Source organism: Podarcis bocagei (assembly GCF_964188305.1).
Source record: "Podarcis bocagei genome assembly, chromosome: 7".
NCBI lineage: Eukaryota > Metazoa > Chordata > Lepidosauria > Squamata > Lacertidae > Podarcis > Podarcis bocagei.
Window position 1 is genome coordinate 29785180 of NC_138132.1, and position 17750 is coordinate 29802929.

General features: G+C 46.0%; 1 protein-coding gene across 2 annotated transcripts; it reads left to right on the forward strand.

Annotated features, from left to right (window-relative positions):
• The first annotated feature begins 651 nt into the window (after nucleotides 1–651).
• HMGCL (3-hydroxy-3-methylglutaryl-CoA lyase) lies at nucleotides 652–15468 on the forward strand. 2 transcript variants are annotated; one of them, XM_081204101.1, is made up of 9 exons: nucleotides 652–808; nucleotides 3588–3671; nucleotides 5661–5768; nucleotides 6398–6493; nucleotides 7901–8049; nucleotides 8540–8603; nucleotides 9637–9825; nucleotides 10954–11079; nucleotides 12267–15468. In XM_081204101.1, the coding sequence occupies exons 1-9, from the start codon at nucleotides 773–775 to the stop codon at nucleotides 12366–12368; spliced, it is 954 nt and encodes a 317-aa protein (XP_081060227.1). In that variant the 5' UTR covers nucleotides 652–772; the 3' UTR covers nucleotides 12369–15468. The 2 variants fall into 2 exon arrangements, with proteins under 2 accessions (XP_081060227.1, XP_081060226.1); XM_081204100.1 differs by lacking the exon at nucleotides 652–808 and adding an exon at nucleotides 2414–2527.
• Nucleotides 15469–17750: the final 2282 nt, after the last annotated feature.

Consider the following 17750-nt stretch of genomic DNA (forward strand, 5'->3'; position numbering starts at 1 on the left):
TTTGGAAGCAAAATGGGTAAGAACTTGGGAAGGGGTAGGCAGCTTGTGAGAATGCCCTTTGTGGTGGACACAGGCTCTTGAGAAAGTGAAGGAGACACGAGAGAGGTGCCATTGTTTTACTCCAATACTTTTCAGAGGTATCCATTACCTCTGAAGCAAAGGAAATCCTCTCCCAACCCTTTAGTTATCGTACCTTCAATCATTTCTAAAATGATTTTTAACATGTTCAAGGGGAAAGACCTATGTGTGTTCCAAAGAAAGGTGGTTTCCAATGAACATCCTGGTTCAATCATTAATTGCAGTGCTGTGAAGTAACAGTCAACCTCAAAAGCTGAAGCTCAGTGCCAGTTAGGGGGATCCAAAAAATGCAATTGATGTCATCTGTCTCCTGGCTTGGGGACATTGGCAAATAGCTTTTGGCATTGATCATCCCTTGCAACATACTGAGGAAAATGCCACGATGCTAAAATGCTGAGTATATACTGGGCATACAAACTCTTTTGGCACTGGGTTGCAACCATTGTGAACTTTGGTGGAAGGGAGGAGAATAGTAACACACCTTTCTGCTTCATTCCATAGACCCTTGGGTGAAGGGAATATTTCAAGTAAATAAAATTGGCAGTTTTAGAGCCAAAACAAATAGCTCTTATCTCAGAGCCACAGGCTTCTGTTGCTTTAGTGGTATAAATGCACATAGGGCAGTGCTGCAAGTCACCCGTGCAGGCCAAGCTAAGTCAAACCCCTGTGTGAGCAGGAGACACCAGAGTGCAAAATGGGACCTTTACGAAGAGGAAGCCTGATGGGACAGGTATACTTTTCAAAAATGGGTGCAAATAGTATGTGTAATGAATTGTTTCAGCTATTAGAAAAATTATGGTTATCTCTTGTATCTTCTATGCACACTTGAGAATTTGGGTACACCTGAAGAAGGATGCATAGTACCATACTTTATAGGTTGGGTTGTTGTTTTTTGAAGGCCACTATAAATATGTTAGGCTGATAAGTGTAGCAAGCAAAATGAGGTGTAATTGATTATGTGTCATTACATTGCTTTCTTCAGCCTCTTAGTAAGTTGTGAAGAACACAAAGCAGGGCAGAAAGGTGGCATCAGGTATTTGGAAAGGATTTTCAGGTACGAACAGCAGCAGTTGAGAGTGGTCAAAAGCCATGTAGGGCTGCCGTCCCTATTGTGGATAAGCTCAGATTGTTAGCAGGAAACCTCATAGTAACCATGTGACTAATGCTAAGAGGTGGGGAAGTTATGGGGCAGAGAGATAACAGGCTTGACCAGGAAGATCTTTGAAGGTGAGGGCTTTGCTTCGGATGCTGTGGTTCAAGCATACCTCAAATATGCAAAAATGTGAAACTGATGGGGAATTCTTTTATGGCACAGTATCCTGTCCATGTTGCTTGTGTGTCGTGCTTACCTTTGTCAAAAACAATCCTTGTTATGCTTGTATGAGTCTGGTGTCATTTTATACACAGAGAGAGCCAGATTTAGGTTTGATGAGGCCCTAAGCTACTGAAGGTAATTGGACCCTTTATATGTCCAGTTGTCCTTTGTCAACAACAAATTGTCACTGTTTTTTGTGTTGAATATATGCTATATGGTAATTTATGGACCCAATAGGTATCTAAAGCCCATAACAAAGTTGCACATAACAAATAGGAGCCTACACAACACAAAACACTGTTGCTATAGGTTCTATTTAATTTGTTTTTTATCTTATACTTAGGAAATGTACATCGGTTTTTTTTCCTTTTCATTTTTTGGGGGCTTGTTTAGCTTATAGGTAAATCTGACACAGAGCTCTAACAGTTGTAGCCAGTCAGAAAATACAGGAATCGCCTATCCCCGTCTTGAAAGCCTCTCAGGGGCAACGCCTGCTTGGAGGCGGCAACTACTAATGCCAAGAGCAGGCATGGGCAAACTCCGGCCCCCCAGATGTTTGGGACTACAATTCCCATCATCCCTGACCACTGGTCCTGTTAGCTAGGGATCATGGGAATTGTAGTCCCAAACATCTGGAGGGCCGGAGTTTGCCTATGCCTGGCCAAGAGGAGGTCTGCCACGATGGGCATTTCGCCTAATTCATCAAAGCACTTCTTACGCTGTCCTCTCAAGCTCTGGTTTTGGATGCCGCACTCTCAGCTGCGCGGCGGCGCCAGACAATGCTACTCCGCCAGGGGCGAGGGAGGCACTCTGCACATGGTCAGGCGCAAGCGCAAAGGGCATAAAACAAACCGCCCCCCTCCCGTGGCGGGGTCTCCCATCCTCGGCCACTTTTCCCCCCAAGCGGACAGGCAGAGATTCACCAGGTGAAGCCCTGCCCGCATTGCTGGGAAGGCGAACGCGCCAGCGCCGCCCACTCCGCCGCACGCGCATCGAGGGAAGAGGGTCACGTGGAGGAACAAAGCCCTCCCGCCGTCACGTGACCTGCTTCTAGTCGCGGACTCTCGCTGGAGAAGTGGCGACATGGTGGCGGCCAAGCGGGCGCTCCCGCGGCTGGTGGCTTCGCTGCGGCCGGTGAGCGGGAGAGCAGAGCTGGGGCGGGTCCAGGCTGGGAAGTGGGACGTTGCTGCTTCGGGCGCTGCGGTTGTGGCGGCTCTCCGTGGGGAGCCGTGTCCCTAAGCTGCCCTGGCAGCTGCTATGGGGTGGCCTGCGAACGGCAGGGACTACCTCCAGATGTTTTCTACATCGTCCCCAGACAGGCTGCTTGTAGGGCCTGTGGGGAGGGCACGTTTCAGGTTAGTTGTTGCGCTGCAACCTCCCGAGCTCCACCAGCTGCAGCCTGGTGTGCAAGTTAAACACTTGCAAAGGCTCGCAGATTGAGACTGGCGAGAGCAACAATTGCACTTTTGCCGGAGAATGGTAGAGGTCCGTTTCGTTTGCAAGTTCTCCAGAAAACCAAAGACCAGTCCCAAAGGTTTTTACTAACTTGTGAATCACTGAATAAGAACATGTTTTACGGATGTATGTATGTACAGGAATATAGGTTTTTTTTTAAATGATGCACTTACCCAGGGTTCTCTGGGGAAATACATGAATAAAGTTCTGTGAGGCATGAGAAATAATTTGGAGGTGGGCTTATAGTCCTTTCATGCACAAATCCATTCCACTTTAAGCTTTCTTCATTTCAGGATATTAGGATTCCCACCCCTCTCCGGGATGTAAGGGATGACATTTTGTTGTTGCTGTTCTGAAACAATTGGGAGTCCTTGCTGATCTACTATAAATCTGTCAGAGATCTACCAGTACTGTAGATCATTGTCTACATTCTGCCCACCCTTCCAAAAATGCTAGAAGGGCAGATGTCAAGCTTAGTTGAATCTACTCTATATTTTGGCTTTTGCCCTCCGTGAATTGGTTTTAACCTCTATGAATTTGTCCTGAACCCCATTTAAAGCCGTCCAAATCGGGGACCATCGCTACATCCTTTAGTTTAGCTATGTACTGTACCAAGATGGACTTCATATCTCTTTTCATTAATTATTCATTAGGCATGTTGACCAATAAGAACATTGTGAAAATGTATTGTTCATCCCAGTTGTAAATAAATAAATTTATCATTTTTTCCCCTCTACAGCTCAGCTCCACAGCAGCTGGTACGCTTCCCAAATATGTGAAAATAGTTGAGGTCGGTCCAAGAGATGGCTTGCAAAATGAAAAGGTAAATGACTCCTGATAAGCTATTTGTCTTGTTCCTGAAATCTACAATAATTTGTTCTCATGAACCTGCTCTTTCAACATCTGCGCTATTTTGATTTTGCTGCCAACTAGAACATGGGTCACAGCTCAAAAATTCCATCCTCACCCTTTCATCCTACTTTGTCTGTTTCTGGCAATTCCTGTATATTGATCACTAGAAATGCATCAGTCCAGGCTGGTGGGTCACATTAGACTCACCTCAGAGACTTAGGCCTGGGCAAACTGCAGTCTCTGCTGCTCAATTTCTCATTTGTTCATTTCAATACAGCAGCTTATATAAATTAAATCAGTCTGTGAAATGGGTACAACCTACTGCACAGATGATGCAAAGATGCCATGGACCAGCATAAGGAGCACCTTGAGAGATAACATTTCATAACATGCTCTAATCTAACATTTTGTGATCTTTGTTGCATTTCATCAGATTCATATGAGCATGCACAGTAGTATGTATAATGTTTGCACGCTCTGGGTTGAAAAGCACTCCGCATTACGCAGACCTTGATAGTTTCAGTTTTTAAGGATTTAAGGCGGCATTGTGATCAGGAGATTGGCACCCTAATGAGTGATGCTGACAATAACATTTAGTATTTATGTCCCTCTTTCTTTGCTCAAAATGCTTTTGCATACCTTATCTTAGTTCAAACAGCAAACATGTAAGCTAGGTCAGTGGTGTTGTACCCATATTGCAGATGGGAGATTGAGGCTCAGAGAATAGTTTGCCGAAGGCTACTTCCATAGCAGAGGCAAGATTTGAACTGGGCACTTCCTGGGTCATAGCAAGCTTAGCTCCTTAGCCACTACATTTTACCAGCTCTTGCCTTGAAATGGCACAATTCAGAAATATCGAAGGATTTCTGTACTAGGAGGAGAAGCTGCAAGAGCCCAGCCTGGAGTCAGAATTGTCCTGTCTGCCTCTGGCTTCGGTGGGAGCCTTTGCAGCTTGTAGGATGTGTATGGTTTTGTTTATGCCTGTGAAGCATATCTTGGAAGTTCCACTGGGGGATTTTAGCAGTCTTACCTGCACCCCATGGAGATACTGACTTCATAAAGGCATAATGAAAAATCCTGTTGGAATACCAAGAATACGTCCCCCTCAGGCCAGTGTTCTGTCTAGCCCCACACCCAGATTCCCAAGTGGCCAACACAGTGCCCCTGAGAAGCCCACGGGAGAGTAATGGGCCTCTTTTGCTTCACAGCAACTGGTATTCAGAGGCATAATGCTTCTAAACTGGAAGGTTGCCTATTGGCATCTTGACTAGCAGCCATTGATATACCACTTCTCCTCTCTGAATTTCTCCGATCCTCTTCTAAAGCTATTTAATCATTGCAGGTAGCCAACTAGGTAAAACAGTACAATTTCTGACCTACGGTAACTGTGGAGAGAGAGGGAAAAATATCTCCCAATACACAAAGTCAGAGCCAGGGAGTTTGTTTAAGGCTTGACGTGAATGTTTACCCATTGCAAAGTCTGTCCAGCGTTACCATGTTGCAAAACAGGAAATCTTTGTCCCTCTGGCAGGCTGTGTGGTGCGCAATACTCACAGTGATGCAAAATTGACTAACAATGTCAGCTCCACTGAGTTCAGTGTAGCCGGTTCTTACGTATTTATTGTTTATTATAATAGGAGATTTTTAGTCTTCTCCATTCTCCAAAGCTCAAGGTCAGATGCAGTATAAAAATTAAAGAAATGCAAAAAGGTTGTTGTAATTCACCTATCTGTAAAAAATAATAATAAGATCATTGTATAAGGATCCCAGCCATTTCCACTCCATTGTCTCCAATAAGAGGCATCCTTCTTGCCTTCCAGTTTGTGACCCTCCACCTCAGTGGCCTTCCCCAACCCTTCAAAGCCACTTTTGTTCTACTTCAGGGAAGGCTTTGATTAGACTTTCTGGAAGGGATTGTGGAATTGCTATAAGTGGGAAATGTGTTTCTCTCTTTTTGTAGAACATCGTCCCTACCCATGTGAAAATTGACTTAATCAACATGCTGTCGGAAACGGGTCTTTCGGTCATAGAAGCTACCAGCTTTGTGTCTCCCAAATGGATTCCTCAGGTCAGTATGGGTGAGCCTCAAATTCACGTTGCTGACATGTGAGTCTCATAGTGGGTTGCAGTAAAGAGAGCGGGTCCCTGCTTCTCCCGTAACCTTGCTGGGTGGCTTAGATAAATTACTGTGTCTCAACTTGGTTTCTTTCATAGGCTGCATTTGCATAGAGGTAATTCCAAACTATAGTTTAGCGCAGGTCTGGGAAGCTGGGAGCCACTCTCTGATTCTCAGGACTTCCCCCCCAGGGCTGCTAAGCGTAATGTGGCTATGCAGCAATTTAACACAGCAGCATGCAGAGGCGGTTGTTTCTGTTATAAAAAGTTTCTGATCTTCGTAGATTACTGAGCATTGTTCTTAAAGCCACCTGTTATTGTAAAACATTGTTCAGAAAGCTAGAGTCCCTCTTTAAAAACCAGCTAATAATGGAAGCGGAGATTGCAAGAGGAGTCTGCTTTTCATTGAGGAAAGTCTGTCTTGAATATGCCAACATTTTTAAAATACTTTTCATTTGCCGCCTAACAATCCTATTTCTTTTTCTCATTTTGGTCTGCGGGGGTTTGGAAGCTTTAAGGTGCTCCCCTCTTACAGTGGAAAATTAAAATCCTGTCTTCTCCGTTCTTTATTTTGCAACTTAGATGGCTGATCATACTGAAGTCATGCAAGGGATTCGGAAGGTTCCTGGGATCAGCTACCCTGTTTTGACTCCCAACCTCAAAGGCTTCCAAGCAGCGGTAAGGAAGATGGCAGTGCAGAAGCTCTGAGGCCATGGCTTTAGTAGTGAGAAATACACAACTATGACTATCATTTCATATCCTGTTCCAGGTATGGTGCACCTGGACAGGCAGCTCATTTATTTAAATAGAGGAGGCACATTTCCCCCCCCCCACGAATTGAACTCAGTGAAGGTGCTTTTATATGTAAAAATCTGTAGGCCATGCTGGGAAAAGTCTCTCCAGCATCACAGGAATCTTAATTAGCTCAATGTAGCCTTGAATCGGATCAAATAGACCCATTTTGGTACGATTTTTGTACATTATTTATTTGTTGATTGTATTGATTTAGTTAATTTTTTCCAGAAAGGTGAACTCAGGGTGACTTACAAATAGGAACTTTAAAAACGAATGAAAAGAAGAATAAACACAACCTAAAATGGTTGTGCCAATAATACATATAATAGATCAGATCCACCCCACTAAGACAGAGGTTCCCTACTCTGCACCTTGCAAAGGCTTTCACTGCTGTCCCAGGCTCTAAGTTTTTTATAAAAAACAACAACAACCCAGTCTCTATTCCTCATAGGAAGAAAGTTTTGAGGCAAAATGTTTAGGTACCTTCTAATCAATTTCTGTGAAATGAGAGCGAGTGTGATGTCGCCACCTGGTGCTGCAAAATGCCTTCTGTTATTACACAGTAACATCATTTATACGTGTAGAATCAATATTACGTGATCTCCACAACCAGGAGCAGCTGGACGTAGCTGACTTCCCATGGTTAGCATAAGGTTGTTAGGGAGATACCATACTTTTCTGTCTATAACACGCCCCCGTGTATAAAACTGCCCCTCAAATTTTAGAAAAAGGGAGTAGATGGCTCAGAGTTGTTGAGCTTTTTTTTGCCAAAATTTGCTCACCGACACGCGATGCGAAGTCAGCCTCCCATCTGTCCCATCGCCAGCAGAAGCTGCCAATTGCCCACCCAACTGCTAGGATATCAGCCAATCAACACCGTTCATTGACGCAGCAACCAATAACATGTAGAATAGTGATTGACAGCTGCAGCAGCAACTAATCAATCATCCACCCTATGTACTACCCATGTATAAGACAACCCCCACTTTTTAGCATAATTTTTAAAGAAATAAACACAGTCTTATACACAGAAAAGTACAGTAATTGATTTTGAGTTATGCCACGCCGCCCCTAGCCATTTTGTGACTGGCCCCCCACAGCGCTTCTCAACATTCAAAAAGTGCCCCCGATCCAAAAAGGTTGGCGACCCCTGCGTTAAAAGATAAGCAGAAAATCAAGATTGCTTGCAGTCACTACCTGAATTCGAAAATTAAATTGTTGTCACTCACCAGCACCTGAGTTCACTTATCAGAGGGAGTGATATATAGGGCATATTCCCTGTATTGGCAGGTGGCAGCAGGAGCTAAGGAGGTGTCAATCTTCGGGGCAGCATCAGAACTTTTCACAAAGAAGAACATCAACTGTTCCATTGAGGAGAGTCTGGACAGATTCAGTGACGTCCTGAGTGCGGCTAGAGAAACTGGCATCCCGGTCCGAGGGTAAGCTTTAGGGCCCTGTGCTAACTGAGGTGTTGAGCGTTCCTCTCTACCTGCTAATCTACCGTGATTTATTTATTATTGCTATATTTACATTTACAAATGGACTGGTGAAGTTCGGGAGAGGGGAGGGGATTCAGAACCAAAATACTGGACCATCTCTGAGATGGCCTGAAGGAGCTTTCCATAACGCGGTCCTGATGAGCCATAATTGGGGGGGGGTGGCCATTGGTCACTGTCTTTCATGTATGTGAGGAATTGGCTGCCACTCCCCACATTTTATGTGATGGAGTGTATATAACAGACTGTGGTGAGGTTTTCATACCACAGGCTTGGCTGTAAATCCCTTGGAGCTACTCTTATTCTGCAAATGATTTATAGGTCACGTGTGAGGCCGGTGGTCTGAGGCTGCCGTTCTGGTTGTGTAAAAGGCATTTGAAACTCCTGCATGTATTGGGTATAATAATGCCTGTTCTTTCCCCTATGCATGCAGGTATGTCTCCTGTGTCCTTGGCTGCCCATATGAAGGCAAGATTTCTCCTGCTAAAGTAGCAGAAGTGAGTATATGTTGCAGTTGGATGTTGTGGCATCCCTTCTATCTTTGATATTCTTGGTAACCTCAGTCAGTAGAGGGTCATGCATCAGTACTGCGTGTTGCAGCTGCCATCATTTCAGTTCTCATTGCACAGGTGGAAAAAGCAAAAGGTGCCTTTTCCAAGATGGAATTGCACTTTGCAAAGAGCATAGGGCTGCCATCCCAAACGGCAGCCCTGTATTAAGTTGGTATGTGTATATATGTGATATAGGCACACACACACACCCCATTCACCTTGCACTGTGTTCTGACAGCAGTGCAGGGCTGGGAAGAGCCCAGTACTGGGCCAGGTGAAAGAATGCTGCAGCTGCATGTATTTTATCCTCACCACCAGCAGCCAACAATGCGAAGAGCAGGAAAACGCACACTGTAACATTGGGACATGGGGTGAACAGAAGTATATGTTATGCAAAGGGAGGATGGAACTCAGCCAGGGGCTCCCGCTTTTTGTTTTGTCCCTGTTCTCTTTACATTGTGTAGCTCAAACTTTAAATGGTAGGTCTGCATGGGAAGGGCAGTAGTAGAGCACCTGCTTTGCTGAGCAGAAGGTCACAGGTTCAGTCCCTACCCTCTCCAAGTAGGTCTGGGGACAGCCCTGTCTGAGATCCTGTAGAGCCACTGCCACTCACTCTAAACCAGGGTTTCCCAAACGTGGGTCTCCAGCTGTTTTTGGACTACAACTCCCATCATCCCTACCTAGTAGGACCCTTGGTCAGGGATGATGGGAGTTGTAGTCCAAAAACAGCTGGAGACCTCTAAACCAGCATTTCCCAACCTTGGGCCTCCAGCTGTTTTTGGACTACAACTCCCATAATCCTCAGCTAGCAAGACCAGTGGTCAGGGATGATGGGAATTGTAGTTCAAAAAGAGCTGGAGGCCCAAGGTTGGGAAACACTGCTCTAAACAGCACTGAGCTAGATGGGCCGGTGGTCTGAGTTGGTGTCAGGCAGCTTCGTGTGTTGGAAATTTTGCAAATGTTCTGTTCTCTGCTACAGGTTTCAAAGAAAATGTATGCCATGGGGTGCTACGAGATTTCCCTTGGTGATACCATTGGCATTGGGACCCCTGGCAACATGAAGGACATGCTCTCTGCTGTCATGAAGGAGGTGCCTCTTGGAGCACTGGCTGTTCACTGCCATGACACTTACGGGCAGGCACTCGCCAACACGTTGGTAGCGCTTCAGGTGACTTCCTCGCTGTTTTCATAGCTCAAGACATAATTCACTAAAATGGGTGGAGCAAATCAACCGATCCAATCCACATGCTAGCCATGAACAAGCCCTGGTCGTTGGCCAATCTTGCCTGGGATAGAGATTATCTATTTATTTTGGCAGTTTATGTATCGCTTAATTAGAATTGCCTGTAAGCCATGTACAAGAAACTCAGTACGGTGCAGATAAAAATCAATTGAAACAACCGAAAGATTAGAATTCTGTTAAAATGCCTGCTGGAATACAAAACAGTCTCCAGTAAAAAAATTCCTTCCAGTAGCACCTTAAAGACCAACTAAGTTAGTTCTTGGTATGAGCTTTCGTGTGCATGCACACTTCTTCAGATACACAGAGTGTGCATGCACACGAAAGCTCATACCAAGAACTAACTTAGTTGGTCTTTAAGGTGCTACTGGAAGGAATTTTTTTATTTTGACTATGGCAGACCAACACGGCTACCTATCTGTAACAGTCTCCAGTAGTAAGTAGTAACAAAGAGGGGACCTGCCTGACCTCAGCTGGAAGGAAGTTCTATAAAATCGGGTCCTCTGAATGCACAGCTCCTGGCACATATAAGCCGTGCATCTTAGCCATGGGGGACCACTAACAGTGACTCTCCAAAGAGCTCAGTGACCTGGAATGGTTAAAAGGGTCCCTGGGGCATGTTTTGGCCCCACAAAAGGCATTCAGACTACATATAAAACAGGAGCCACGCAGAAGGAATGCTCTTAGGAGCCTTTCCAGCATACATCCACCTTCCCCAAATCATACAAGAATTTCTGATACCCTGGAAGAAAGGGAGGCGACCTATTTTATTTTATTTATTTTTTGCAAAAGAAAAAGGAGGCAGAACCCCTTACCTGGATTTTCAGTCTAATTCAGCGATGGGAAACCTGTGGCTTTCCCAGTTGTTGGCTCACAGCTCCCCTCATCCCTGGCCATTGGCCATGCTGGTTGGGACTGAGGAGAGCTAGGAACCACCCACAACAAAAGGGCCACCGCTTCCACCTCCTTGGTCTAGTTTATCAGCACATAAGTTGCTATTTCACTGGACTGACCAGGCAGGACTTTTCCTTAGGACGTCTCTGCTTCTGTTCGCAGATGGGCGTGAATGTGGTCGATTCCTCAGTCGCTGGCCTTGGCGGTTGCCCCTATGCCCAAGGAGCATCTGGGAATGTGGCCACAGAAGACATGGTGTACATGCTCAACGGTCTTGGCATCCACACTGTAAGTACTTGGTCATAGGAGGGGGACACACTTGTCTTGGCTTTGGGAGTTAATACCAGGCTTTGTTTGATAGAGATGGGTGTCTGTGGCCCTCGTTGGCTGATCAGCTGCTATTGTACTTGATGTCTCTCCTAACTAGAGCATCCAGCCGAGCTTTATCTGCCACTGTGTAAAGTTGTAATATGTGCTGGTGGAAACAGGTTGTCTGAAGTTTTCCACTGCATGAGGAGTTACCTACCTCAAAATTATATTCTTCTGAGTAAGGGCTGTGTCTTTGGTCACATTCATACCATCCATTTAAAGCATTCCTATGCCACTTTTAAGTCTGCCCACCCCCCAGATCCTGGGAACTGAATTTTGTTAGGGGTGTGCATAGTTGTCAGGAGACCCTTACAGATACAATTCTCAGAGTGTTTTAACAACCAACTCGTCTTCCCGGGGAACTCTAGGAATTGTAGCTTTGTGAGGGAAATAGGGGTCTCTGGCACTGTGGGTTAAACCACAGAGCCTAGGACTTGCCGATTGGAAGGTCGGCGGTTCGAATCCCCACAATGGGGTAAGCTCCCGTTTCTCGGTCCCTGCTCCTGCCAACCTAGCAGTTCAAAAGCATGTCAAAGTGCAAGTAGATAAATAGGTACCACTCTGGCGGGAAGGTAAACGGTGTTTCCGTGCGCTGCTCTGGTTCGCCAGAAGCGGCTTCGTCATGCTGGCCACATGACCCGGAAGCTGTATGCCAGCTCCCTTGGCCAATAAAGCGAGATGAGCGCCACAACCCCAGAGTCGGTTACGACTGGACCTAATGGTCAGGGGTCCCTTTACCTTTTTTAATGAGCTCTGTTAACAAACTACATTTCCCTGGATACTTTGACGGAAGCCATGGTTGTTAACATGGTATAGGAGTACTTTAAATTCATGGTGTGGTTGTGACCTCTGAGGAAAAGCACATGTTTTTGGGTGTAGATGGTCTTAGGTTCAATTCTCTGCATCTCCCCTTTTTTTAAAAAAGGAAAGAAAGTGGGACCTCTGTTTACTGGGCTGGAAAGACCAGTGTCTGAATCTTTGGACAGCAGCTGACAGTCTAAAGAGCAGGCAGTACTAGACCAGATGGACAAATGATCTGACGTCATTTAATGCAGATTTGTATGTATAAGTAAGCAGCTGTGTCTCTTTTCTTCTTCCCTATGAAGGGTGTGGACCTCACGAAACTTCTGGACGCAGGAACCTTTATTTGCAAGGCGTTGAACAGGAGGACCAATTCGAAAGTGGCACAGGCCTCCTGCAAACTGTGAAGCAGAGCAGCGCCTTTACGGGACTTGTTGGAAGCAAAACTACAAGCGACACTCTGGAATCTGCCATGTTTGCACTTGGTCTCCTCTCCTAACTTTATTTAAGCACTCTCCGGACTCGACGGCAGGAAGATGAGTCAGCCAAATTTTACCCTGAAAAGAGACATTAAAAAAAAGTAGTCTAAAGCACTGTATTTGCACTTGGTTGGATATCTTGGGCTTTGCAAAGAACCTGAGTCCTTCCCACTGGTCACAGCTTGCCTCCAAGGAACAGATTTGTTGCAGGGGGTCATAAAAAGAGCGCAGCTGGGTTGGGCCAAAGGCCTATCAATAGTCCAGCATTCTGTTCTCACAGTGGCTAACCAGAGTCCTATGGGAAGCTCACAAGCAGGCCCAGAGTGCAGTGGGGGGTCACCTGAGGGTCACTCCAAATGAGATTCAGAGGTATACTGCTTCTGACAGGGGAGGGAGAACCTAGCCATAGTGGTTCATAGCCTTATCTACCATGAATTTGCCTTTTAAAGCCATCCCAAGTTGGGGGTCGTCACTACATATTTTGGGAGCAAATGCCCTAGTTTAAAAAACTGCAGCTTGTGAAGAAGAACTTCCTTTTTCCTGTCTTGAATCTTCCAGCATCAATTGGAGCTTTTAAAAACACTCATCTTCATGGGAGCATCCTGAGTTCCTGTATACCTCTATCCCTATTTGTATTTTTGGACCCTGCATTTGCTTGGGCCATAATTTATCTTTTCCTCTTCTCTCATTTGGAGTCTCCTATGTGGCGTTGTGGTTGCGTCAACAGTGCGCTGTGGAGTACCTCCCCCCCCCCCAACCAGGATGCCTTTCTGAATCAACTCGGGATATAAGTGGGCAACCCAAAACAGGCAATAATTTTTTGTCTTCTGTTCACCACACCTATCCCAAGGTTGCCCAGCTTGCAAAAAACAATTAACCAATTAAATAAATAATAAATAATTTTTTATTTATACCCCGCCCATATGCTACTTTCTATATCTAAAAGCAAGTAGCCTCTCTGAAGCCTTTGCTGAAATCTTCTTGGGTCTCAGAGGGTGGGATCCTGGTCTGACCCCCAACTCCTGTCCCCCTGAAGACTCCCTCTTGTAGGACAAGCCCATCACAAGCTCCTCCTGCTGCCAGCGTCCATGGCAGCTCAGCCTCCCCACATGATCTTCCTTAGGAAATGTGGGGCATGCTCAGTTTCCTACCCACTCTTGGAGAACAGTGTGCAGGCCTTCATTCCTTCTTGTGCCAGTATGGGATGATGGCTTCCAATCCTAGGGGAAGAGGTGTAGCAGGGATTGTGTGCCACTGAGTGATGGTGTGCCTACCCCTAGATTTGGGCCGCTGCAGCTGATTGATCCTTGTGCTGTTCCAGCCCCTGACCCAACTAGTTCTGCTTGCCAGCTAAGGGGAGTGGGCTCCTTTCACGCTTGTCCCTCTACTCCATTTTCCTCCCCTACCCCTTTTTGTTCTCCTGGAGTTGGTGTCAGAATGGCAATAGCAACCTTCCTTCCCTGGTACAAATCTGCACTTCTAGCCAAAAATAAATGATACCCTGGATGACACAGTTGTTAATAGCTTGGTGCTGATCATGCCAAGGTTACAGGTGTGATCCCCATATGGGACAGCTGCATATTCCTGCATTTCAGGGGGTTGGACTAGATGACCTTGGGGTACCAACTCTACAATTCTATGATTTTGTGTCAGGCATAGGCAACCTTCGGCTCTCCAGATGTCTTGGACTACAATTCCCATCATCCCTGACCACTGATCCTGTTATCTAGGGATCATGGGAGTTGTAGGCCAAAACATCTGAAGGGCCGAAGTTTGCCAATGCCTGTTCTATGTCATCCTAATGTCCATATGGCACTCACCCTTTTGCTTCCCAGTTCCTTCACTGCTTATAGTTCACTTTCCCTTTGTTAGGCTCTTAAGTCTTTCTGAAGATGAGGAACAGTAAAGACTTGATAGCTTTCTAGTAATTCTAACAGACCTGTGCTAGAGGAATTGGTGCCAAATGATTGTTAGCTTCTTGTTGTTGCTGGGGAAAACCTTCAGAACTGGTTAGAGCAGAGGTAGCAAACCTGTGGCCCTTCAATTCTGGGACTCCCCTGACAGCCCATGCCTTAGAGCAGGCATGGCCAAACTTGGCCCTCCAGCTGTTTTGGGACTACAACTCCCATCACCCCTAGCTAACAGCACCAGTGGTCAGGGATGATGGGAACTGTAGTCCCAAAACAGCTGGAGGGCCAGGTCTGGCCATGCCTGCCTTAGAGGTACATGTGTTCAATATGCCAGGCACATGTGTTGATACCCGTGCTGGCTAGGGCTGATGGGAGTTAGTCCAGCACATCTGGAGGGCACTCAGTTGGCCCCAGGGGGGAGGGCTGAAATAGAATATATGGAAAGGGGTTGTTCTGGTTTTCTATATAGAAGGTAAAGGGAAGGGAATTATTAGGTAAATAAGCAAGTTGTGCTTGGTCCTGGACAGGGTTGGCTTGGCCACTGTGACCCCTGTATTGGTAACCTCAAGACTGGACTATTATGTGGACACACACTATCTGGAGCTGTTCTGGAAGCTGTAGCTGGTATGAAATGCAGCTGCTAGGCTGCAGGCTGGGGCAACATTCACATGTTACACTAATCCAAGGAGTTGCACTGAGTGCAAACAGGCTGCTGGGCCAGGCTTTTAAGGATTTTGGTAATGACTTCTACTGCCCTAAGCAACTTGGTACCAGGATACCTGAGGCTCTTCCTCTTGGGCTGCAGCCTATGGAGCTACAGTTTGCAGCCACTGGAGGGAGAGTCTTTTCAGTGGTGGCACCCATACTATTAAACCACCTGCCTTCTGAGAGTGGAAAATATGCCTAAACCTCATTATTTTGCACATCTTAAAACCACGTCGTGCCCCCAGGATTCTGGTGCCGTTTGGTCTCAGAATAAAGCTACCCTAGATTTTCAGTTGTGTTTCCCTCCCACATTTTAATGTTTTGATATGTATTTTAATATTGTTGTACACCACTGTGAGACTTGATGTGGGAGGTGGTATAGAAATGTTTTAAATAAAGTATTAGTTATAAAATCTGTTGTTCTTTTTTGGAATTGCTGTGGATGGGCAAGGGGAGTGGAATGGAGGGCGTATCAGGACCTTAATGAGGAGCACAAGCTTAACATGAGCCAACAGTGTGATGCAGCAGCAAAAAAACCTAATGTAATTCAAGGCTGCATCAACAGAAGTTGTCCAGATCAAGGAACGTAATAGTGCCACTCTATTCTGCCTTGGTCAGACCCCACCTGGAATACTGTGTCCAGTTCTAGGTGCCACAATTTAAGGAGGATATTGACAAGCTGGAACATGCAGAGATTATCAAGAGTCTGGAAACCAAGCCTTATGAGGAACAGTTTTAAAAAATGTTTTCAAGGTTGGCTCCCCTGCGCCTTTAACGACAACCTGAAAAGCACAAATGTAACAGGACAGCAAATGCTTGCAGGGCAGCAGCTGAAGAAGGTGCAAAAAGGGTTTTCGTGTGTGTGCGTGTGTTTCTTTGTGGCTGATTAGCTGCTCTCCCTGTGCAAAGGTCAGAGGGGGCAGGGTTTCTGTTGAGGCAGGTGATTAGCTGTGGGAGGAGCTTATCAGAGCTTGCAGGGCAGCGGCGCGCGCAGTTTGATCCATCTTTTAGATTTAGGGGAGCTAGTCTCAAACGTTTGTTGGGGGAGACCTAGGTTTTTTTGTGGGGGGAGTTATTTGTCTTGTCTTCACGCTTTTTATGATGGAGGACCGCTGTAGCCACCCCCAACGACACGTTCTCAAGATGGAGGGGGAGGGAACAGCTGCAGTCGCCTGCGGATCCTGCGCAATGTTTGCCATCTTGCCAAAGGTTGCAGGCAGCTTTACCTGCAGCAATTGCATGTTGATTGCCCTCTTAAAAGACAAAAGTCCAGCAACTGGAGGAACGTGTAGCTACATTCCAAAGAATTAGAGAGCTGGAGCTCTTCTTGGAAGCAACAGAGCACACCGTCTCCACCAAGGAGGAGACGGGACTCCCCTGAGAAGGAGGCTAGTTCACCAACACAGGAGCCAGATATATGGAGAAACGTGACTCAAATAAGTAGGAGGCCCAGAGTTCGCTCTGATTGTTTAGAAATACACAATCGCTTTGAGGTCCTCTCCCCTAGCATGGAAGACGAAGAGCAGACTCCATTTGAGGATCTCTCCCTCATTACAGTTGATCAGGTATATGAAGACGAGCAGCAAAGTCAGTCCTCAGGGAATGTGCAGGCGACCTTGGAACGGACAGCTCACGGAAGAACCCCGACCAAACCTAAGAGGAGGCGTGTAGTGGTGATAGGGGATTCCCTACTGAGGGGAACAGAAGCAGTGATCTGTGGGCCTGACAAGATGTCTCGGGAAGTGTGCTGTCTTCCCGGGGCTAAGATCCAAGATGTAACTGAACGACTGCAAGGAATCATAAAACCCACTGACAAATACCCCTAACTCTTGGTTCATGTGGGAACCAATGACACTGCAAGCAATAGCCTCCAGAAGATCAAAAGAGACTACGAGGCTCTGGGCAGGAAATTGAAGCAACTAAATGCACAAATTGTCATCTCATCTGTCCTCCCAGTTGAACGATGTGGCCCAGGGAGAGAGGGAAAAATAGTGGAAGTAAACAGCTGGCTTCGCAAATGGTGTAAACAGGAACGGTTTGGATTCTTAGATCACAGACTGCAGTTTCTTGAAGATGGACTTCTGGCAAGCGATGGGCTGCACCTCACAATGGTTGGGAGAAATGTTTTTGCCAAAAATCTCAGAAACCTCATCAGGAGGGCTTTAAACTGACTAATGTGGGGGAGGGAGACAGTGCTCCTGAAGGTAGGAGTCTATCAATTGATGAAGATGATCATCCAAATGTCATAGACCAAATGGAGCAAACAGCACGCAGACCTAGTGGTGGGAGGAAAAAATCCTTAAATAAGAGACACGGGGGAATGATTAATGGACTTCAATGTCTGTACACTAATGCGCGGAGGCATGGGAAATAAACAAGATGAACTTGAGCTCTTGGTACAGCAAACTAAATATGACATAATAGGCATCACTGAAACCTGGTGGGATAAGTCCCACGATTGGAATGTAATAATGGAGGGATACAATCTATTTCAGAGAAACAGACCAGACAAGAAAGGAGGAGGAGTGGCGTTATATGTCAGGGATGTGTATACCTGTGAAGAGATCCAAGATTTAGAACCTCAAAGCCAAAGTGAGAGCATTTGGGTCAAAATTAAGGAAGAGAAGAATAACAGAGACCTCATTGTGGGAGTTTACTATAGATCCCCAAGCCAAACGGAGGACATAGATGATGC